The 25060-nt window shown below is 42.5% G+C and overlaps 1 protein-coding gene across 3 annotated transcripts in view; it reads left to right on the top strand.

Moving 5' to 3' along the window:
• Window positions 1-10972: 10972 nt before the first annotated feature.
• The window catches only part of LOC118422783 (profilin-4-like), a 27061-nt gene continuing 12973 nt past the window's right edge, over window positions 10973-25060 (top strand). Inside the window, exons 1-3 of one of the 3 annotated variants that reach the window (XM_035830538.1) lie at window positions 10973-11376; window positions 13502-13602; window positions 21832-21960. In XM_035830538.1, coding sequence (XP_035686431.1) covers window positions 11181-11376; window positions 13502-13602; window positions 21832-21960 — 426 coding nt within the window. In that variant the 5' untranslated portion in view covers window positions 10973-11180. Of the gene's footprint in view, window positions 11377-13501; window positions 13603-17300; window positions 17607-19252; window positions 19672-21831; window positions 21961-25060 lie in introns of those variants that run through there. The other 2 variants (XM_035830537.1, XM_035830539.1) reach the window with 2 other exon arrangements.

Here is a 25060-nt window from a genome sequence, read left to right as displayed (position 1 = left end):
CTAATTAGTTTAGGAAATGTTTCAGATAGCTTGTTGCTGGGGCATACATGTACCACACATTTCACCACAGATCCAACCACAATGTCACACTGAATCATCGCATGCCATGTCAACTTCCTCTGTCTCAAATACTTTCTGTGTGTAGTAGCTAAATAGGAATGTCTCTAACTCAACTAGTAGCAGCCTCACAGTTGAGCTCCCGGTTCCAACAAATTACCTCCATGAAAAATGGAGGTATAGTTTTTGTGTGCGTGTGTCTGGGCCTCCTGGTGTGTGACCTTGGTACTGCCTTAGAACTTCAATTTTTTGTATCTTATGAGCTGGACGTGTTATTGTTTTGATTTTTTATTGGCAGGTAGCTTGTGATACAAGGAAGAACTTGTGTATGATTACAGATTAGGCCCGTAGTTAGTACCTGGGAGAACAGAGCATCTTGGTTTGGGTTGCACCTGTCGTCTTTCAGGGGGGAAGTAAAATGTGGGTTGAAGGGGAAGGGAAATCAAAACGGACGTGCTAGCATAGCAACCCCTACCTGTAAAGATATACCCATGCAGCTACAGAAACAGTAAGGAGTCTTGCTGCTCTACTGTATGTACCACTAGGCCACAAGTGGCCAAACGTTCTGAGTACAGGCTGTCTTCCCGCCAAACCTGCCCACACCCTTTGAACGCCAGCCTGCGGGCAGCCCTGAAACTGCCCTCTGCACTTGTCTCCATTCCTATAAATAACCAGCCAGTCAGATCCAGCCCTACTGAGGTAATCCGTAACCCTATCCCCCCACCGACACACGATACCCTACTGTGTACTAGAGTGCTAGCACAGCGTGCTGGGCGTGATTTGATTTAAAATCTCTGTCATCGTTGGCGAGAATATTTCGTTACGATGTGTGGACAAGAGGCGGAAATTCGATTAACCGTAGCAATAGCATCTTGATGGAGTCTATCTCACTCTTATTCAAACAGGCCGAAGAGCTGTGGTTATAGTGGTCTGCATATTTGAGAGTCCTGACCATGTTTCATGTTAAATCCAGAAAAACCCATACGTATTATGCTAAAATCAAGGAAGGCAATCGTAGTTTGGTCACCTTAGTTATTTTTATGTGAATAAGTCAAATTTTCCTATACGTAACATAAGAATTACAGAAAATCAAGATAGGCTGCCTTATATATAGAGGTATCCGTTACAGAAAAGATGCAAGCACTAGGCCCTCACTGAAGTTTGGCTAAAAGGGTGTGGTGTTGCACAGAAGTTGGAATTAAGTGGTGGCCTTGAACGACCCCTACGGCGTAGGTCTTGCGGAGGTTTCGTGGTTGTGCCACGTGCAAGAAGGCACGATGACACCTGGCATTTGTCGCCACGCTCTGTTAAAGTTTCCCAAATATGGAGCCACTTCAGCGGAGAGAGGTCTTGGGTGGATTTTGGAGTGCCGCGGGGCGTGTCTGGGTTTGTTTCCCAGGGCTCGAAACTCAATTTTTCCTCCTTTGGTGCACCCAGCCTAAAAATGTAGGTGTACAGAAAACATTTTGCATACAACATAAGATCAAGTAGAAATTGTCAACAAAACCTAAATTACAAACCTTACTGTGGCCTCTCTTCTATTACATTATCATAGCTAACTTACAAATTGTAACATTGAGTAATACAAGAAAGGTTTTTTTCATTTTGTCTGAGACCTAAATGTCAAGACGATGCTGTATATCTATTATACTATAGCACCTTTATGTACATTTACATACACAAATATCTACTAGTACTTTTTGTAGGTGAACTCAGTCAAAAATTAGTCACACAGCTCCAATTTTGGGTGCAGAAAAGTCCATAATTATGTACCCAGTTTTTCCAGCCCTGCTTCTGTGTGGTTTGGTCTCAGATTAATGCACGACTTGCTGGACCCGCCCGGCCGGAAGAGTTGATTTGTTTTCCCACCAAATTTTACACCTAATTAGGAAAGGCTCAGTTTTCTAGATTTGTGTCTAAAAACACTTAAGTGTGACTAGTGACGAGGGATTACTAAGCTGCTTAATTCACTGAGGCATTTGGTGTGGTTGGTTTGATTTGCTTCCTGTTCTAACTGCTAACTTAGAGAGGGTCTGCATGCTCTTTTCCGTAAGGCGTAGGCAGCCTATTTTTATTTCCCGTAACTCGTAGGGAAAATCATCTTATCTACGTAATTCGTAGCAAGGCGACCAAATTTATGGTAACTGCCTTCCTTGATTTAGCATAATATGTAGGGGGTACTTTTGAATTCATCGTAAATCGTTTCCGGACCCCCAATGCAGACCCTCCACTAAGTCTTGTAGTTTGCAGTTCTTGTCGGGCTTGCAAAATATTGACGTTTGAGGAGTCAAATAAATTTTTTTTTCTATAATTGTTTTAAACCTGCCAAACTGAAGGGACATTTCTGTAGAACTACTTTTCCTCAAGTTTTGCAGCCTTTTTTTAACGAGTTTGCTCAGTGCAAGGCTTTTGACCACTTGGCACTAAACTACGCTCACTGTAGCAGTATCTCTCCTCCCTAAGTCAGAAGCATCGTGCTTAGGCAATTTCGACTAACTGACTCAACTGGCAAAGCAGGGGTTACGAGGCTGCTTGGGAAATTCCCTACCCCATCTAGCCTGAATGGTTTGATCCACTCACACCGGGAAGGTCCCCTTAACTCTTTTCAATAAGTGTGGCGGGTTCTTTTATGTGTTTGGGGCGTGGCTCTCCCCGAACACGGGACCTTCATTTAACGTCCTATCCAAGGGACAGCCCCAGCCAAAGTTAAGTACTCATTCTCACCTGAGTGAAGTGAGGAAAATTGTGTTAAGTGTCTTTAATCCAAACCTCTTGGGCCAGATCATAATGCTTTGCCCATTATGCTGTGACGCAATCTCACATCCTTTTCTTTGAGTAGGTCAGGTTTGCCTTGGTCAAGTCAGCTAAGGCTAAAGTTAAGGTTGGGATTGGGTTGATTTGGTCAGATTAGACTAGCCATGTACCGAGTTGGTAAAGGGACAAAATGTCCAACATCCCTCAGATAGCTATTATTCCACCAACTGCATCTGAACCCAACCAATTTGTATAACGTCAAATGATATTGTGGCTGAGTAGCTTAAGGCTTAAGCAGACACAAGAACGAGACGTCACGGTTTCCATTCCTGGCGTTACTGGCTAGACATTATGTCTTTTGGAAGACACTTAACACGACTTTTCTCATCTTACCCAGGTGTAAAAATGGGTACCTGATTTTGGTAGGGGAGGGAAATTGTAGTGGAAGAAGATTCTCTAGAGGGTTGGGCACCTGTGACCTACCAATACCATGTCCTTAGACACAGTAGATAACAACCCACTGTTCAGACCATAGATGGATGAACAATGAGTGTGAATGGACAGCCGAGTCCATCCGTCAGGATAAGGCCCTGTCCAGAGCCGTGATGTGACATGTTTGTCCCGTGTTGTGCCAACAGACCTCGCTGAACCTTCCTGTTTGACTGTCAGCCCTGTCCGCAGCTACTAGTCCGGAACAACCCTCCTGATGGCTCTCACCTGGCAGGGCTCACCTGTACCTGACCACCTGGCAGGGCTTACCTGGACCTCAGTCCACCATCTTAAATCTGATTTTGTTCCTTCGTTCGGACCCTTGTAGTACCTTTATTTAAGTGGCACATAGGGCAGCAAGTATCTTTATTGTTTTAGTCGCTGGGTATATTTCTATAGGCAGGGGCTGCTAGCCTTCCTCTGTCATGGCTTACCTGGCCAGCATCTTTTTTCATCCAGACCCTTGTATAGTAACCTATATAAGTCAGGCACACAGGGCAGCAAAGTTCCTTGTTACTGTTTCAGTAGCAGGGTATATTTTTACAGGGAGCGGTGCTAGACCTTCCACTTCAACGTGCTCAATAGGCACCTCCTCGAATATAGGACCCCCATTTTATGCCCCTTCCAAAAGACTGGTACAGCCCCAACCTAGATGCCCTACCCAGGATTTGAACTGAGTTTTCCCAGTTACTAACTAGTTGGAACCAGGAGCTAAACTATGCCTGACTAACCAATGGATAGTGATATTGGGAAATTATCTGCAGCAAGAGTTGTGACAAGAACTCCAACCAAATAATGTACACTGTTAGCTTTTCTCTCTGTTATAAGGTCACAATTTTTGAAAGTCAAGCAGCAAACAACAATTCTAACAGCCTGCTAGTATTGAGGCCATTTGAAAGACAACTTATAGAGTATCTCGTAATGTATAATCACAGCTCCCATGCCAGTAACTGAATTGGTACAATAAGTAATACAGTGGAAGCCGCTTAATTGCACACCCAATTTGCCAGCGAATTTCGTGCAATTATCAGGCGTGTGCGATAATACGGAGTTGGTCATTTGGACCGCATCACCACGGGCGGGGGGCCGAGAGGTGGTATGGGAGGTAGTACAACGCACAGTTTATTTACGTGCCACAGTAGTGCTGTAACTGTTGTGCTCCGGACGTCATATACATGTCTTCACGAAACATTGTACTGCAATGCACTTGCAATCGAAACTAAAAGTAAGTTACTGTATACGTTATCTAGCTTCCTTATCACGAAACTAAAGCACTACATGCATGCGCACCGCCGAAGGCGAGTGTTATGTCCGTCTGTAGGCCTCGAGTCGCTGTGTTGTTTCCGACTGGCTGCCAAGAACATAAAACCACTGCATAAGTATTTCCCCGCGACCCTAATTACGTAATTAGACAATGGACAGATAGAGAACATTTGTTATAGAGTATGTCATAGCAAGTTGTCTGCCAAATCCTAATGCCGGCTTTTGACGACCTTTTAAGCGGGCGGGCGTCTCTTCATGGTGCCGACCCCAGAATATCGCTTTCTTTTGATCCCAATAACAATTTCATACAAAATGTTGTCAGTATAGTGACTTCACAAAGGCCGTTATCGGCTTATTTGTACTGTGTCTGACGATTTTAACACGCATTTTCAGTCAATGTGCCGACGATGTTTGACAAATTTTCGTGCAATTATCTGGCGTTGGTAATTTTTTGTTGTGCAGATAAGCGAAGTCACTAACAATGGAGTGAATGGGAGACGGTTTGGGATTTGGGGATTCCGTGCAATTATCCGAAGTGTGCGTTTATCCGAGGTGCAATTAACTGGCTTCCACTGTACATGTAGGTGTAAAGTCTTTAAATAGCCATTATTTGAAGTGTAGAAAGATGTGGTCTGATAAGCAGTTGTAATGACATTCCGTCTCTTGTCCAGTTGCAGGCAGGTGAGCCTTTTCTTCTCCAATCTCTCAACACACCCAACTAGGCTTCAGCTTAAATAAAAGTTTGGGGAAACTGGGCCAATCTGCATTCTTCCACATGTGGATCGGAGTCAACCGTGAACATTTGTACTCTCTCACCTGGGGTAATCCTCGGTACACTTTGTCATCAATCAAACACATCAGCTCTTCTGGTACCAATCACTTATCTGGAATACAAAATAATTGAAGCGACTTAAAGGATGAGATAGTTCAGATGGCACAAATTTACTGATGAAAGATAGTGGATGCCATCTACAAGGTCTGATTCTTAAGACTAAGGAAATATATCCAGTTGCTTTATTTATTTCGTATTTAGTCATGTTCCATCTGGTTGTTTTGACAATATCTGGTTCAATGATATTTTATTTTTATATCTTAAAGCCTAAATTTTACATGATTGTACATGTATGCATTCTAAGCAAGTAAGCAAGAGAAATTACATTAGTCTGTCTCTAGAAAAAGCTTTCATCATGATGCTATGACAAAAATTAAGGGTTGCTGTATGAGGTAATACAATAGACATCAACTTGCGCGGAATGGCAACAGGTGGTTTCGATATACACGTACATCTTTCAAAAAAATAATATTATGATGCTGCTCTTTAAACATTAACAGTCCAATGAGATGGGTTGCTAAAGTTTTGTGGTGGAGGAATCCTAGTGTGGGCATCATAGCGAGAGGCATATTGAGTTCCACAGTAATTTTACCCCACACTGATGGATGGACATAACGAGCTGTCTTTCCCACACTTCTGCCCGCCACTGATTGACGTCCTAAAACCGGTTCAAACAGGAGATAATGGAGATACCCACACAAACAGGCCCCTCCATTGACCCATCTGTGGTGTCCATTCATGGCGACCACGGTGCGTAACGCGGTGAGGAGACAGCCTGAGAGTGTTAGCCAGTAGCCTCTACCAGGCTCCACAGAGGGTCTGCATGCTCTTTTCCGTAAGCCGTAGGCAGCTTACTTTTATTTCCCGTAACTCGTAGGGAAAACCATCTTATCTATGTAATTCGTAGCGAGGCGACCAAATTTAGCGTAATTGCCTTCCTTGATTTAGCGTAATACGTAGGGGGTTCTTATGAATTCAGCGTAAATCGTTGTCGGGACCCCCATGCAGACCCTATCCACAGGTTGCTGGAAAAATAGTAGAAATCGGCCAAACAAGACAGAAAACAAGCTGGAGGAGTAAGCCGCAAACTGTGCTCCCTGGCCAGCTAACTCCTCTGGCTTGTTTTCAGTGTCTTATTTGGCCAATTACTACCATTTTTCCGGCGACCCATGGAGCCTGGGAGAGGCTAGTTAGCCAGGGCTCTCGCTGTCTGCCCTACCGTGAGGTAAGGTGATAGCCAATGGGGGTAGGCCGTGGCATAGCTGAAATTCCTGCCAGGTAGGGTATCGCTGGCCTTGTAGAAATACAGGAGGCATTGTTTTAGTTCAGGGCAGGAAAACTTTGGCAATGTTGTAAGCAAAGACACATCTTCTGTAATACACTCAGTCTTGTCATCACTTTCTTTAAAATTGTACTTTTTGTTTCACACAAAAAAATGCCATTTTGCAAAAGTTTCAAATACATTTTGCATATCTTATTACTACTAGTAATTTCCATGCCTTTGCTTTTGTCAAACGAAAAGTTCTATATTCTTTTCCTATACTGCAAGATCACAAACATGACAAAAGTAAGACTAAGAGTTTTTAACTTATTTAATAACTTTATTCATTTTAAGACTACAATGTACCTTGTTATCAAGAAAGAATCATGATGAGAAAACAGCACCTGCTGTTTGAAGAAAAATAAGGATTGATTTTAATACAGAAAAGTCAAGGTTGAAAAGCCCCTATAGTAATAAACATGTTGAAGAAAAGTGCGTGTAGTACTGAGTCTAAAGATGTTAGATGGGGGCGCTCTGTAAACATGTTCAGGTCTAATTGAAACACGACCATGTCAGGAATTCCTCGTCACTCCGTCTTGTGTAGCAAAACAAACACCACAAAGGGTGCAGAGTTGGGCATGTTTGTTTGATCTAGATGAACAGTAGACATAGACATAAGTGAAAAGTGGATTTAAGTAACACAAAATGATCACATCAGTCACTGACAACTTATCAAAGAAATTATGGTAAAGCAGAGGCTATTGGTAGGATGTTCCCTTCAGGTGGCAAAGTTGTAAATAACACCTCATGATCCTGTTAACCCTAGCCTCAAACCTTAACCCTGAGGATTTTCCTGTATTAATTTATCAGAATGCAAAGAAAAAATACTCTATCTACAATCTGTAATTTCTAATGGTCCCCAGCTTACACATGTTGTAAGGGATTGCAGTTAGTCATTTTGGATGGTGTCATAAAGCTGGCGACCAAGTGTATGAGAGAGCTTCAGGTGCAAGCCTCAAGTATCAAACCTCTGCATATAAAAGAACCCAAAACACATATCAAGAAGAATAAGGTTGACCCCCAAATACTCAAAATGTCAGCCGTAGCAAAGCCAAAGCTATAGCTAGCAAAAAAGCATTACGTTTTGAGTTTGGTCTGCTTTACTTTTTTTATTACAAGCAAAAAGTAATCAGATCTACATGTAAGAGCTTTCTTGATGACAAGCTTCTGAATTAATAGCTTGAAAAATGATACAATAGGAATTTATTTGCCTACTTTGGTAACCCAAACTTGCTCACAGACAAGAAAATGCCAATATCCTCTGGATCTAAGGGTTGCTCAATTGACCTTTGACCTACCTGTTAGCGAGCAAACACTTCGAAATGTCAAGTAAGTACTCGACGTTTCACCTGCTTACGAATAGTACAACACAGCACAGGTTACACACAGCACAAGTCCCATGCATGATAACATGTCTTATCTACTCGCAGATCGCTGCAATCATGGGTCAAGCATTGTTAGAGAGAGAACAACTTGTGAGTGTAGCTGCTTAGTACATGTACCTGTTAGTGTTAGCCTGTTAGCCTGATACCACTGGGACCTCACGGCTATCTCTACGGTGCTGGGAGTGTTGCCCACCCATCCAGTTCGTTTTAGCGAAGGCCAGGGAATTTCAGATCTACAACTTGGTTTCTGTTATATCACTCCTTGGTCGGCAATAACTCAAAAGGCTGGCTGACAGGCTGACAGAAACTGGCCGCTGCTACAGGCCGGGTAAAAAAATACCCCCGAGCCAAACAGAGTAACCTGGGGCTATAGGTGTCTGTGTGTTCAATGGTCAACTTGTTTTGCTTGTTGAAATATAAAAAAGAAATGTCACATGTCAAGCATTTTAAGAAAAATTGTTGCAGAAAAGCCTGTCTGTTCTGATTGGGATTTATGTTTTATTTTTGTTTGTTTAACCTAACACAAGAGACTTAGTTCAGTCAGATGGCTGAATGTTAAATAACACAAATAAACAGAATTTCCTTTTGATACCATACATGCCATCTACTCATTAAGGTACCATATGATGTGTCATTAAGCTATCTATGACTTCAGGTATTTTCCTTCTCTGTCATTATGCTGATGAGAAGTCTGATACACCTGTGATACACCTGTGAACAGGTGAGGATACAGGTGTGAAGATAGAGGGCAGGTGTGTCCTTGTAGCTCAACTGGTGCAGCTTCACAGTGGAGCTCCTGGTTCCAGTTAGTTGGTAACTGGGAGACCTTCAATCCTGGGTTGGGCATCTCGGTTAGGGCTGCACCTGTCTTTCTTTGGGAAGGGACGTAAAATGTGGGTCTTATGTTGAAGAAGGTGCGTTGAGCATGTTGTCTGTTGATGGGAAGGGCTGGTAACCCCTTCCTGTAAAAATGTACCCTGCCACAGAAACAGCAAGGAAACAATTGCAAGAACAGCAGTATTACGTTTATGAAGGTTTGATATCCAGGCAGGCTTTTAGCCAGGCATGCGTCAACGCGTCATCTGGACGCACTTTTCTTAGAATAACAAGAAATTTGATGCCCCTGGACGCCCTTATACTGGGGAGAAAATCCTTGACAAGAATGAAATTCTGATTGACCAGGGATGCTACCAGGTCATCTGTGGTCACAATCTTGTACTGTGACCTCTGTAACAGTATTTTTGCCACTTGGGATACCTTAGAATGCACTGTTTTAACTTAAAATCATCAAAAACTCTGCACCATGGAAGGTGGATGCCCCCGGACCCCCCTACAATAGTCACTTACCGCGACTCACCAGTAAGTTTGGACTCCCTATTATAAAATCCTAGCTAAAAGCCTGTATCCAGGTATACAATGTTCAAATACAATTCAATTCATACAACTGGATGTAAAACGGAGATTTACTTCCGGACTTTTCCAGTGACATCCTTCACTCTTTCTCAGTGTTGCTAGAATGAACTGGCAGAACAATTCAATACAAAGGAACGGCATATTTGTAACATTACTGAGAGGGTTGGGCTGAGTTGGGCGTTGACTGAAAATATTTACCTCTGATAAGCCAGAGGGTTCAGGTGAGGTCGTTGCCCTCTGATGAACACACACATGTGTACATGTACATACACATCCACTCTGAGCAATGTTACACAACTGTATGTACACAGAAATGGGTTGGGCAAGGTCAGAGACTGTAAAGGTCTTCATGGTTTTGCAATCAATCTAAATAAAATGGCCAAAGTATACTTGTCTGCTCATTTTACAGTATGGTCAAAAGATAAACTAAAAGCTAGACTACCATAGCCATTTTCGAGGCTGTTACTAGGGAGCAGTTGTTATCCACTACAGTATGTCTATTGGTACAGTATTGGAAGGTGCAACTGTTACCCAACCCTCTCATTCCACTGCCTTGTACCTCCCCAACTGAAGTCAGATACTCATTTTTACACCTGGCTGGGTGGAGTGAGGAAGTTGTTTAAAGAACTGCCTTTGACAAGGACATCTAGCCAGGAATGCTAGGACTTGAACTGGGTCCCATGACATGTTGTTCTTGTGTGTGCTAGCCTGGCAACTCAATCAGCCAAGGCTACATGTATTTGATGTTGTACAACAGTAATGTGTTGGGCAAGGTCAGCAAATCTCAAGCTCTTTATTGCTTTCCAATTAATCTACGTAAAATGACTTAAAAGGCCGCATGTTTATCAAAGTCAAAATCTACCTCAGACATATAGACTGGTTGGCTTGCTTGTTGCAGATACGGAGACTCATGACAGGATCCATACTACTTACCCAAGATGTATGTATTGCCAGTCTTCCCAACATTTTCTTAAGAGGTGGGATCTCAATGTTCCATGATTACTGGCGAAAACTGTAAAACAAAAAAAAGGTCCGGAATATGTCCAGACTCGGAGGTGTAAGTGGACCTATTTATTTCTTTATTAGCAAATGTGACAAAGTACATTACACAGACTCTCAGGCAGCATTACTGATATTGGAGAGTCTACAAGAAGGGACGTTACATAGAATGGTCCTATACATCAAACATTGCATGTTCATTGAACCAGATTTTAGCCTATGACAAATTAGCACCGGTGACAGAGATATATCCTCTTTAGAACTCCGTCTAGTTGATCTATGGACAACAGAATGGCAATGCCTCCCCCTGGTATTCGGTGAGTTCTCGATCCGTCCAGTCATCATGTTGTCACAGACAGAAGCTCGTTTGCGGTGGTTAATTAGTCCAGGGGGCGGGGCCATACCAGATGAGGCAGTCTCGTTAATAAGCTGACATGCATACACCCCCTACATAGTACTGGAAGGCTGTGACCCTTACCGTCCTGCCTAAGGCATAACTGTCATTTACAAGAGGGTCTGTGTGTCCCTAAAATTTCCGTACTTTGATTTCTTGAATTTCGTCTACCTGTGTGTAAAGTTGTCTTATTGGCCTACTTTGCATCACAATCAAATATTCTAAATCTGTAACTGGCTTTCTCGATTTTAGTGTAGTTTGTATTATTAATATATGGGGTTCTTCTGGAGTCAGAGTAAAGCGTGGTGGAAACCCCCCATGCAGACCCTCTTGGAAGGCACCCAAGTCTCAGGCAGCCCTGTGAGGGGAGAGATGTGTATCAGGGGAGACCACAATTGTGACGGACGCACAGGTGAAATGTGTCACATTGTTGTGTGTGGACGAGACCCTTCAACAATGGCGAAGGAAGGTGAGGAATTCAGACATTGTAGATTTCAGTGATTTAGACATTTGGAAACAGCTCATTGTAGACAACAGATAGTACTTCATTCAGTACATTTGCTAACATTCATGAATTTGAAGAATGTAAAATGTCGTAACACCTTGCTGCACAGGTGTGTAACATGTCCCATGACCGACATGAGTGATAATTTCCCCTTGCCCTATTGGTTTCTTACTCATGTCGAGCTATTATAGGAACTAAGTGTTTTTCTGCAGATCTGTTTATCCAAGGAACGTTTCTTTTGTACTATATTTTGCAGTATAACAAACTGTGATACTTAAGAGTCAGCAGTCAGCTTACAAGTGCTGTAATTATCTGTAACTCGGAGTAGTCATTACATTGACATAATGATAGACTATGTCAACTGATCCAATCAGTGCACAGAATGTAACTTGTTGTCTTCTAAGCCTCGAAAGTTTTGCTCATTTCTTTTATCTTGATTCTTGAAAAGATTGTCAGACACACGTGTCTTAGATTTTGCATTACATAATTATCCATTAGTAATAGTATCCAGTATTTGATTATACTGCTGCTGGGGTCCCTGACATGGGTAGGCAGCAGTCGGCTAGTCTTCACACCGTGCCTCCATGTGGCTCTGTCAAGTGGGTTCACAAAATCCATACTAATTGTTGTGATTTCGCATATCGCAAGTTATTACTTTATTCCTTAAAAAAGGTGCTTCAGTCTTTGAAGTAAGTTAGGGGTTTAAGAAATGTATATGTACAACAACTAAAATGTCAGTTTTGTGTGGTTTCTAGTTCGTCTGTGCTCAGTCCACTGCATATTGATTTATGTGAAGTGCTGTTGAGGTGTAGGCCAGTAGTCTTGTAACCACAATCGTTCATTGTTAAGGGGTAGAGATTATCATTAGAGGCCAGGCAAGGACGACTTTAATGGTTCCTTTTGTCACGGGTTGTAAAGATTAGACCTTGGAATGTAACGACACTAATATTCATCTAAATTAGGGTTTTACAGTCTGTAGGCAGTATGTTAAATCTTACCCGTAAAGCAAGTTGTGGTTTGTAACTTTCGTAATATGTACTTAAGGCCTCAAAGGTTTACTTAGAACAGGGCTGCTAGAATCAGTTGTTTGCCTAAAAGTAAAGGAACAAAAACAGACATTTTGTGCTGGAAACATTGTCTTAAAAAGCCCATTATAATCATTTGCCTGTAGGCAGTCACTGTTGCATTTTTAATGATATTGAAAGGTTACCATACCATCAATTAACTTTTCCTTATAGAACAATTGTACAACAAAACATTTAGTACAAGGTTGAGTGTAGGTCGGACTGTAAAATGTTTCGACGCTATTCTACAGTCATTTTTTAAATACTGAGATTGTTATCTATTCTCGTTGTAACTATCAACAACTTTCTGTATTATAAATGTATATTGATGGGACTGTAGCAGTTTTGATTAAATCGGGAATCTCTCATTGCCGACAAAACAATTAATGATTCTTAGTCATTCTTAACAATATATGGTATAAAGAAATAGTTTTTGGAAAATGTATTTGACCTATGGAAGCAAGAATTCGAGTGCTTTGCAGAAGTAACATTTTGACCCTTTGGCTATTTCATTAAAAAATTATATAAATTAGACAAAGTAATGCTTGATAGGGCCTTGAGGAAGGAAAGTCTAGCTTGGTCCCAACAGATACAGGTCAATTGATACAATGTAGGTATAGGTTTAGATATACCATACTTTGCAGTGAAATTGCGCAATATTCCATTATCTTTGTGTGTGGGGATGTTTTTTCTTTGTTAGTACTGTCACACAACTTAATTTCTAGGTATTAATATAGGACACAGTGAATTACTCTATGTGTGTCAGTTTGTACAAACATGAATCTGGCATTCCTAAAAGAACAGTTACTGTAGCTTTGGTTGTACTTCGCATTCTTAGTTAATTGGTATTAGGAATCCGATATAAACCATACTTTGCAGTGACATTGCGCAACAGTCCACATCATTCAGTGTGCCCAGGCACGTATCACTAATAGGAGAATCCTCGAATGAACTTTTGACATGCCGGCTGAAAGGGACCTCTGTATCGTCAATAACCAGGTCCTTGTCACCTGCCTATTGTTCAGGTATATACACCTGTCAGGGCGGGAAGGGGACGGACAAAGGTGTCATTGTGTTGGTGCTCCCCTGGGGACCAGTGTCTTCTCTCGAGTTACGCATTGTTCTGGTGAGTAGCGTCCCGGCATTCTCTGAGAGAGTGCGTGTCAGTTTGAGTTCTTCTCTTTTCCATTGAGGTCGTTTTACGAACGGTTATCGTGCGTGCGGACTATGGCAGATTTCCGTGCTTCGTTTCTGTGTGTGAAAATGCTCATTACGCATTGTAGACTCTCGTTTTTTGCAAGAAATTGTGACATCTGTGCCTGCTCGTTATGACAGCAATGAGGCGTGAGGGAGAGGATTTGATTCATCGGACGAGGAAGCCATCTTGGAACCCAAAATACCAGCGCCTCGCTTCATTACTGGGAAGCCACACTACACCTGTTAGGCAAAATGCCTGGATTCGTAGGTGTGTATTGCCCTTTCCTTATGTGCTTTTCCACATGTGGCAGACTGTTTTTCTAATGTGTCGTGCTTTCATGATGCTTTCATGTACACTCTGACTAACGAAGCTGTATTGGCATGCAATGATCATGCCGTCATGTAAGCCATAGTTTGTAGACTTGCACCATGAGATTGTTAACTATTCTTTGAAAGAGAACGTCTGTGAAAAATTGCTCTGTTAATGAGTTAGACTTGAACCATGATGAAAGAAGAGTCACCAAGTTGCCCATGCACACTGTACCTTAACTTAAAGAAACTGATCTAGTATGAAATTTGCATATTTTTCCTCCCAGTTTTATTCACCAACATTGCAATGAATTCTGTTTAATAAGTGTTTGAAGCAATCTTTAAAAGAAAACTGGAAGCTAAATTTGTGTGTGCTTTCAACTCTTAATTAGAGTATTAAAAATATGGTAATGAAGAGTTATGATGTGATGGATGGCAATGCCTGCTATGGCACCTGGCAGGACCAATAGGTAGGGCTGTGTACCTGAATACCCGTACATGTACTGTACCTAAAAACTTGTTTAGGTACAGGTCCGGACCTAAGCACCTGTGTACCTGTGCCTGTACATAAACTAGCTAAATCACTAGTGGACACCACTTTTTAAGACTACTGGATAAGTAAATGCTAAATCAGCAGTGACAATCATAATAATCTAACTTACTTACAGTTAAAACTTAAGAAAACTTGTTTTGAGGTTCAAATGTGGAATTCCCCATACAATGATGACAATTATCACTAAAAAAAGACATAGCTACATGTTTAACTTACATGAACTTTTAGGTACATGTTCAGGTCCGGACCTGTACCTAAACCAGTGTACCTGTACCTGTACCTGTACCTGAAATTTGCTTAGGTACACAGCTCTACAGATAGGGCCACAGGTGTGCATGTATTTCAGGTATTAGGCACATGTATATTTTGTAAATTGGTGTTTATTACCTTGCACAGGTGTGTAGAAGGTTCTTAAGGGCTGTGAAACAGGTAAATAGAAGGTGATTTACTGGACAGGTGTGATAAGATATAAGCTTCGAGCAGGTGTATATTTTCAGGAGGTTCTTGTGCATCTTTATACAGAAATTTTGTGCATTTGCTTTGAAGTTTATTGGTTTATCCAAGTTATCCAAAGCCAGAATAAAGATCTGCAAAAATAGGCTACTTAATAGCTGTGTGTAAATCCCTGGTGATATTTCTGTGTGTTTGTAAGTCCATTAATTTTGATATGGAGGTTCTAAACAGTGCTTGTCAGTTGTTTTCATCACACGCCCCCTTTCCAGGCCTGTGTTGTCTGCAACCTTTTTGGTTTAGACAATGTGTTTCAAACACTTAGGTTTGTTTCCTTCAAATTGCAGTCTATTCTTAGTCCATATTCGTAAAAGCAGATATGTGAAACGAGTGTTTATTATTCAGCTTGAATGGTACAGACCTTTGGGGGCATGTTGCCATTGTTCGGTGCAGTTTGCTTGAACAAAACGAAGCCAGTTGTTCGTCAATAAGGCATATTAGGGTCAAGAACAATGGAGAAATTCCTGCCATACCTGTTTGTCTGGAGGCCACTTAACTTGGTAAGACACGCCCCCTAATGTTGAGCCACGGAGCTCGAAGTTATGAACACGTGTGCTCCGAATAGTAATTACCAAGATATCGAATGTCTTAATGGGTCTTCTTCATACTTTGGCTACAATGTGTTATCTGTTAGATCTACCAAGCAAGTTCCTGTTCAGGTGAATCAGAAAGTTGGGACTTGAGAAGTACTTAAACTAGATGCCTTTAAGGTAAATATGCCTTAAGACTTACAGTGTAGTAATACCTTATTCTGGAATATAGTTACTGTAATGTTTGTTTGTTTGTCTGTATTATAGCACACCTGGTAAACTGCATAACACCAGGTTTGTACTGAAGAGTCAAGCTGCATATCCGAACATATCTATAGTATATGATCCACTCACACTGGGAAGGACCCCTATTCTTTTCCATTCATTTAAGTCCTATCTGAGGGATATCTTTAGCATAGGTACTGACATTGTCATCTATGATCTATATAATCTCTGGAGCTATCTTACACTGAGTACAGTCATGTATATCTGTATACCAGTGTCATCCTGTTTTGGTAACTGTTTCTTGGAAGTTGTTTGGAGTCCTACACAATGTATTCCTGAAGAATGTTTAACAATATGGCAATGTCTGCACTAGTACTGTAGTTACCCAGTAACAAGTTAGTACAAGTCGATCAATATTAGCCACTGAAGGCCTCAAAAATCAATGTTTAAATAACGGAACAATTACTGTTTTTGTCATGAAACTGTAGAATAATGAACAGCTCCTCTGAGTCATAAAGTACAAAATTTGTATTTTCCTCAGTTTGTAGAATTTGGGACTAAATTCATCTTCAGAGGCTACAGTTTATTGACTCAAATTTGTGTGTTATAGAAATAACTTAAAGTTTATCAATAACTTTAGATTCTGAAGGAGAATTGTTTTGTTTTTGTTAGTGAACGTGAAGAAATTTGGTCGGAATTTGCTGTCCTCTTCAAATAGTTCTTTTCTTTATGATACCCTGTCTCATTGGTCCTGATACGATCGCTCACCTTGGCTGCGCCACGTCGGTGCCACATACCTGTCATGTGCCTGGCCGTGTGAGGCTGTTACAGGTCTCCCTCGGTGTGGATAATATATCACTGGGAAAGGTGAAGAACGGGGGAATGTCAATAGCTGAGTAGTTAAGTGAAGCAGACATCCTCAATTCAGGTGAAGCATGAAGCTTTTCCAAGTACACTTAATGTAGCTAGTCGTAGTGCAATGCGGGTTTGCAACAGCTCATGTTTTTATATTTTGGCAAAGTACACCGAGTCACCTCGATGAGTGTGTTGGGTTCTTTAAGTGCGGACGTTTTATGATTAAGGCTTACGCCTGAAGCTCCCTGATACACAGAACTACCGGCTTTACGTCACCATCTGAAATGATGAATGCAATACCTTAAAACATGTCCGAGCTGAGGTCTAACCTAGGATCGAACTTAGGCCCACAGATCCACTGAATTTGATCCATATGGCCAAGCGAGGTCAAGAATAGAGAAATATTTCACCCTTCAATTAAAGAACAGGAGAATGCCAGTGCGGGACATATATGGACTATTCAACACTTCATACACTCTGTGCACAATTGTATTTCCTGGGTATAAAATTTAGTGCTGAACAGCCACAGTTGTAAAAGTCTGCGGCGGCAGCTTTGAAAAGTAGACAGGTGGACGACGTATTGCTCGTTATATATGTGGGGTCGTGTTTGAGGAACCTCTCCACATGTTTACCTGTAGTGTTACATGTAATGTTCCTGCGTCCTGTTATAAAGTTTTACAGCCTGATGGCCTGACAGGTGCTTCAGCTGGTCTGGGTAAAACGGGAGGTGTGCGTGACTATGACTCAGAGTTCAGGGCTAAACAGTGGTGGTACATGGCAAGTGTATACACCTTCTACCTACCACCAAGATCAAGTTTCTTATTTGTCGGTGGAAAACGTGCTTTGCAAAAACATCAACTTCATCACCGAATCGTCCGGCGGCTGCGTTCGTTAATTCTTGACACCATGGAAGTTGGGGAAGGGGATCGCTTGCTCTACAAGGGCCTTCCCGTGAGTTGAACTCGACGATTACGCTATAACCGCTTCTCTTTCCCTGCCCGTGAACCGTGGGTTATCCCTTGTTACTTTCACTGCAGACATTTCTTTTATTCCGGTTGTTAGTTGATCTTTGTGAGCACGCCAAAGCCAGGCTTTGGGTGTTTACAAATCACGTCAACAGTTTTGAGCAGCGATCGTTGGTGAAACCAAGGCTTTGCCTTACGTAGTCTATATCATGGCTTCTCGATACCACTCTGCCAAACACCTAGAGCTTGTTTGAGTGCTCTTTCACCCCTTTGATGGATTATCCAGCTTCCTGAACAGGTTTGTTCGCACATGCTGTTGAAACGTCGGGGTCAGAGAGTTCAGCCCAATCTGAATGGACTCCAGCGATCCCTGGCTAACCTAACACGCTCAGTTTTTGTCCGTAAGTCTCGACTCCTGCCCCCAATCTTCAAGAACAACTTCGTTGTTGCCCGACTCTGTAGGATTCTCACGTCCATTTGCCTCCAGGATTAAGGCGCTCGTCTCAACTCTCCTTAGAATCTGGGCTCCCTTATTTGTTTTGACAACATTTGCGCAGACAAGCTATGTGCTGATGAAGGCAGTGCGGTGTTCAGCTTTTCTTCGCTGCGCAGTTTTTCTGTCGTGTGAGAAAACAAGACGTCTTGGCTCGGGTATAATTGGCCCAGTATATTCTTCATTAGCTTTGGGTGAGAAAAAGTTTGGGGAGGTGCCTAAATAAAGCTTTCCAGTAGTTAGAGTTTTGACTGGGTGTTGACTCTTCGAATACCTGTCACACCTCGTCGTAAGCTAGCCCCATGCCGTCACATTTCAAGCACCATTGTCCGCCGGAAATTTCTGGAAGACCCAGATAATCCGAATTGTCCGGGGAGGAATTCGCATAGCCCTAATCGACTTAGCGGAAATTTGTGTGGAAGTCCGGTTAAAGCGGCATATAATTTCCATTTAGTCCCATTCATGTGTTGAGCCCACAGGCGATTAGCATGGCTGAGCCCCTGTGAACAATACGCGTGCACTCGCAAAGGCACATTAAGTCGGGCTTAAGCCATCAAAATCTGCACACCTGAACTCAACATAAGATTCTAAAAGAACTTAGGCAAACCGACACGCCGCGAAATGGCGGGGTATTTGCTGGTATTAAGTACCTGTATCACACACAGTAGTGCATTAGGCACAGACAAAAAGTTTCAGGTTACACGACCGACCCCAGCAAAAACCTGCCGACACAAGCCTTTTTTGGGTCGACTGCTTGCTTTAATTGGAGGGGATATAAAGTTTTCCATCTGACATCTTTGCGATGAAATTCAAAGTAGGCTTCCTGTATTTCATACTTTGTTTACAACAGTTTATGACTTTGAACTATTCACGTAAGAATGTGTAGTGAACTTCTTTCTTCAGTTTACTTGACACAGGTGATTGTCTAATGTGCATTTTGTATCATTCTGTATACAATTACTGCTAGCCAATGATGTTGAAACTACCAGTGCCTGATGCCTTTCAGTTTCACATATCTACAGATGCAATTGAAAGATTAGCGGAAACCTAAAATAAAGAAAAGAGAATCGGCACCGACCGAGCCCTATTTTTTCATGACTGTTATCAGAAACACCACATTATTTTCCCTTGGCCTGAGCTGAGTTCTGACGAGGCATGTGAAAGATCCCCAGACCGAGCCCTGATCCTATAGTGGGGCTTTGTTCGCTGTTATAACCATGCACGACACCTGATCCCAGCGCTTTTAGCTCCCGTAGCACCCAGACGTGCCCGCAGCATTATCTGCTGTCAGGGGCCATCGCAACGCTTGAATCGGGAATTTTCGCCGCACGGTTCTCGCCAGATTGTCCACCTCCATCGATATGACCACAGGGGAGATCTCCTGATCGCCGTTACTTAGTGACGGGTCTGTAGAACGTTTGAGAGACAGACGGAGAACACATGCTCCTTTCTGTACTGTTCAGACCTTTCGGAGAGTCTGTCAGGTAGAGCAAGGGAAAACATGGCATCCGTGGACAGCGGCAGTGATGCGGGAACAGGGATAGCGGCGGCGTACAAGGTAGGAGTCAGTTTCCAGGCCTCGGTTATTCCAGCGTTCTGTCTGCACGTTTATACCGCCAATCTCGGGACAGTTTGTTGTCACTTAGAACAGGGTTCTTTGCTGTTGTTTTTGTGTGATAAGTTCTTGTTGTTAATTGATTAGCCTGCCGGTTTGACAGAAATACAACAAGACCTTGTTTTGATTGATGGACGCAATCCAGTGTTCTAGATCGCTGGAAGGGAAGTTTCCAGGCCTCGGCTATCCCAGCATTATGCCTGCACGTTTCTACCGCCGATCTTTGGATAGTTTGTTGTCACTTAGAACAGCGGTATGAGAGGTTCTTTGCTGTGGTTTTTGTGCAAGAAGGTCTTGTTGTTAATTGATTAGCCTGCCGGTTTGACAGACCTACAACAAGACTTCGTGTTGATTGATAGACGCAATCCAGTGTTCTAGATTGCTGGAAGGGCCTCGGTTATTCTAGCGTTCTGTCTGCACGTTTTTACCGCCAATCTCTGGACAGTTTGTTGTCACTTAGAACAGCGGTATGACAGCTTCTTTGCTGTGGTTTCTGTGCAAGAAGGTCTTGTTTTTAGTTGTTTAGCCTGCCGGTTTGACAGACCTACAACAAGACTTCGTTCTGATTGATGGACTCATCCTAGCGTCCTACAAATGTAGATCGCTAGAAGGGAAGTTCCCAGGGGAACAAGTTTGTCAACAGCGCCCTGTCGGACCGCCATGTTGTTCGGCCACATTTGGCACGAAGGAAAAGGTCGTCATGCGATATCCAGCGCTTGTGTCTCCGCGCTGACTTTCTAACCCCAGACTTGTTTGTCGCATTCTGGCGTATTTGCAGCGCACTTTGCTGTCACAGGCCCACTTTTGTTCTCCCGACTTTGATGCTGCTTCCTACACGTCCGTACCTGTCAGGTAGGGAAGTCCCAGGTGTTTGTATGTGGTAGAGCCACCTGTCCTGTCAAATGGACACTTCCTCCAACAAGTTGTTTTTGTCAGGACTGTTTTCTTAGCAGGGGTGATTCTATTCTTATCAGGCTCTTCAGGTGACTTGAAAAGAGATATCCTCTCACAGTAGTTCACCCAGGGCACCCTCCAGAACCTGTCCTTCTGTCCTAGTAAAGAATTTTTTTGGTACACAACCCCTGGTCTTCCGAAACAAAACTGAACTTCAAGACATGCAATTGATGTAAACGTGTGTTCCTAAGCTTAAAATGACAACGAAAATTAACAACAGTGAGTAGGATGGAAAAAAAAATAAGCTGGACACAGTCCTGGGCTCGTCATAGTCGCATATGTCTTTGTCTGTCTGACATTTTGCATGATTTATGAATGTAGGGTCAACATAAACAGTTGTATGCATGGACGGTACCTGCTGTTACTACACCAAGGGAAAAAGGCGTGCCGTAGCACTACGTTCACTCATCCAACACACTGGAGCTGCTTGTCCTTTTGAATCAAAACAGAGCAAGGCAGCATATATACACTGTACACTATGATTTAGGTTTGTCTTAATGTCGAATTCAGGGAGACTAGAGTGTCGTACACTTTGGGTTTTGGGTAGGACAAAAAGAACAAGACATTAAGCAGGGAGAAAAGGGGAAGTATGGGAGGAACGTAAGAAGGAAGGAAAAGAAGGGTGGAAGGAGGGAAGAAAGTGAAGGAAGGAGGGAGGAAAGTGAAGGGAGGTGGGAGGGAAGAGTGGTATTATCACAATGCAGTAGTGATTTTATTTTTGTCTTTAGTACATTCAAAATGGGTCAATAGAAGGGAAAAGAACAGCAGCACATAGGTCAGCAAGTTTCATTGCTGTTTGTTTATTATTATTTTGTATTCAGTAGTACTGGACCAGGTATGTTTTACAGGCAGGGGTTACTGCCCCTTCCCCTTTAACATGCTTTAACAGGGGACCCCTGTTTTACATCCCTTCTGAAAGACAGGTGCAGCCCCAACCAAGATGCCCTACCCGGGATTGAACTGTGGCTCAACTATAGCTTGTGAGGCTCCTACCTTGTTACCTTTATAGAAAAGTTCCAACACTGAATTAAACTACAGGGACTTACCCCAGGGCCTCTAAATTTCCGTCTCTGTTGTCTGTTGAGGGTAGGCCAGTGGGCTCCAATGTTACCTTTACGTTAAAGTTTACCTTTTTATATCACTCTTTAGGACAAGGTGAAGATGAACCAGCTGCAGAACCTGCTCCATGACGCTCTGATCTCCACCGAGCACGTCGAGCACTGCTGCATCATACGCAGGAAGGATGTGTCTCTACGGGCGAGCTCTGTCGGCTTCACGGTGAGTTCAGGGCACAAGGTGTACAAAATCAATGAGTTCAGTGCATAACGTACAAAATTAGTGTACTTCTCTTCTTCTTAGTGTTTAGGTGGCCACCATCAACTTGCTGATGTTTCTACCACACTTAACAGAGGTGCTGGTACAGGAGGTTGTCTGTTGTAGCTTGATGTAATGGTCTGTCTTGGGGGTCTACTGTAAATGATTAGTGTAGATTTGCCACCTTATCCCTGAAGGATTCCAGGGTTGGGGCAGTCACCATCTCTGCAGGAAGCAAGTTCCACTCAGACACAGTTCGTGGAAAGAATGACATCTGTCTGTACTGTACTGTACAGACAAACCTGTATAAGTGACGACCTCTAGATGTATGAAATGACCACCTGGCTATTGATGTACACTCAGACCTGCACAAGCGACCAACTCTACGTGATTTAGGACCAGTTGCATGCCCTTAGCCAGGATACTGTGTGAGAGGGTTCTTTTATAGATTTGGGGGATGCGCAAGTGCCTAAGACGCTAGCTTTCTAGAGGGATCCAGAAGTTAAGGTGCACGTTAAAGAGGCACCTCATCATACGTGGGACCCTCATTTTACCTCCCTTCCAAAAGACGGGCGTAGCCCCAACCGAGATGCCCTTTCCAGGATTAGAACCTGGATCTCCCAGTTACCAAGTAATCAGAAACAAGAGCTCAACTTTTAGGGAGTTTGTGATTTGTTTAGTAGCTAATATATTCTTTGGTTAAGTCTCAAATCTATATCCGAGGTGGATGAGTGTCACCTGCTCTTGTTTGGTGGGGTTAGTTTGTATGAACTCCCAACAATTAGATAGATCTAGATCTGTTTCAAATCTGACTCAAACCTCAATCAGATAACATTCAGACAGCACAAGGTAATAGGCTTGTGCAAGGAGAAAGGTTTAAAGTTTTAAAACAACATCTGGAGTATTGTGGTGTTTCAAGTGGCTTTGTTGGTCTTACAGGAAGGAGATGGTGGGTATGATAAACGAGGGTCACCTATAGCACCACGCAAGCTAGTATCTGGCATGTATTTGTTGTTTGTTTATTATTGTTTTGGGACGGTTGAGATTATGATATCAAACCAAAGGACTGACTGAGGTACCCTTCCAGCAGAGGTTAGGCTCAAACCGGTTTTGTACCTTTCTTTTAGGCAATTATTCGTGGGGCTTTCTATTTTGTCAGGTCTTCTTTATGTTGCCAAACCCAACATAATGAAAACATGATGAAATCGAAAGCAAGACGAAATGGCTAAGTTAAACACAAAAAAGTCCAAAATCTAAGATTATGACATATAGATTTTGTTCACATTGACTTTAAAGCTTAGAAAAACGCTTTTCCGTCAGTTGATTTCATGAACATTTGCATATACCAAATATCATAATTTGAAGAAAAAAAAAACTGTGTTTTAAAGGAACACAAGAAGCTAGAAATCTCATGAGATTAGAGCCTTTTGAAACCATTGTAAAGTATGTGTACTTCAGTCCCTGGTATACAGTGTGTCCAGCACCATGGATAGGCACATACACACAGAACTCCCAACCTATAAACTCATATAGCAATCCTTCATTGGCAGGCAGGAACATGGAGTTGAACAGCTCTTGACCCTACTTTACACATAACAAACATTTGCAAGTGACATTTGACAAAAGTGTTGATAAAGTACTAATTGGGCATATGTCCAAGGTACCTCTCTACCAAATGTGAGGTCATTTCGTAGTAAAACCATTGCACAGGAGCCAAAGTTGGACATTTTTAGCTTAAAGAAATGTACATTTTGGATGAAAATGACAACAAACAGTGGAATGATTTACTGCGACCCATGTGAGACTGGGTGTGTTGATAAAGTCATATGTAAATGTCCAAGGTATCCCCCTACATGTACCAAATTTCAGGCCATTCGGTTGTAAAACCATCACACAGGAGCCAAAGTTGGACATTTTTTGCCAAAAGAAATGTTCATTTTTGGTGAAAACTGACAACAAACAGTGGAATGATTTACTGCAGCCGTGTATGACTGGGTGTGGCCGAGACGGGGATGTTTGCGAAGCCCCCCCTCCCTGTTTGTTGTCACACAGTCACGCATGCAGAGTGCCCCATATTGGGACAGGGCTCTGGGGCGGACAGGCAAAATGTTTGGTTTGGTCACTTCTTAGGCAGACAGACAAACAGACAAACATGGACTTCATCAGAACTCCCCAGGGGTGGAAGGGTCTTTCGAGGGAATCTTCAAGTCATGCCTTGAAGATGCATTGTTGCTGTTCACCATGTAGTCCTACTCCTAGTGGCACACGGGTCAGCAAGTTTCCTCGCTGTTTCCGTAGCTTGTTTTACTATGTTTTTACAGGGAGGGGTTGCTAGCCCTTTCCCTTTAACGTGCTCGAGGCACCTCCTCAAACACAGGACCCCCGTTTGTTCATCCCTTCCTAAATATGACTGCAGCCCCAACCAAGATGCCCTACCCAGGATTGAACTGTTGTCTCAGGTGCGATTTACTCCTTTTACATTCTTGAGGCACCTCCTTGAACATGGGACTCCCATTTTACATCCAAAAGACGGGTGCAGCCCTAACCAAGATGCCCTACCCAGGATTGAACCAGAGTCTCCCAGTTACTAACTAATTGGAACCAGGAGCTTTACAGTGAGGCTGCTACCAGTTGAGCTACGGGGACAACTCTATCAGCATTCCTTAAGGATGGTAAAGTCTTGAAGTAATCTTCTTTTCTTGAAGGAGCAGTAGGAGTTGTTGTTCATGCAAGGTTCTCATCATTAAGACCTTCACCTTGAAGACGGTACTCCTAAGGTCACCCTTTTTTCAGAGGATGTTTGAAAGAGATGGTTTGTTTAAGTTTAACCTTCTATATACTGACTTAACTCATATCCGGCGGAAATGTGGTGCCAAAAGGCTACATTTAGCAGCAATAGGGTTAACAAATTAAAGATGTAATCAGTGGTACAAAATGTATGTGTTGTGCAATCAAGGCTGTCTCCAAGACCCGTCAATCCGTTCTGGGATGAAACTTTCCTTATTGAGACAGAAAAAAAAAACCAGGACTTTATGACAAGAAATTGATGAAAAGTTTTGTATTT

This window comes from Branchiostoma floridae, chromosome 9 (genome assembly GCF_000003815.2).
Source record: "Branchiostoma floridae strain S238N-H82 chromosome 9, Bfl_VNyyK, whole genome shotgun sequence".
NCBI classification, from domain to species: Eukaryota; Metazoa; Chordata; class Leptocardii; order Amphioxiformes; family Branchiostomatidae; genus Branchiostoma; species Branchiostoma floridae.
This window is presented reverse-complemented; position numbering and strand designations above follow the sequence as displayed.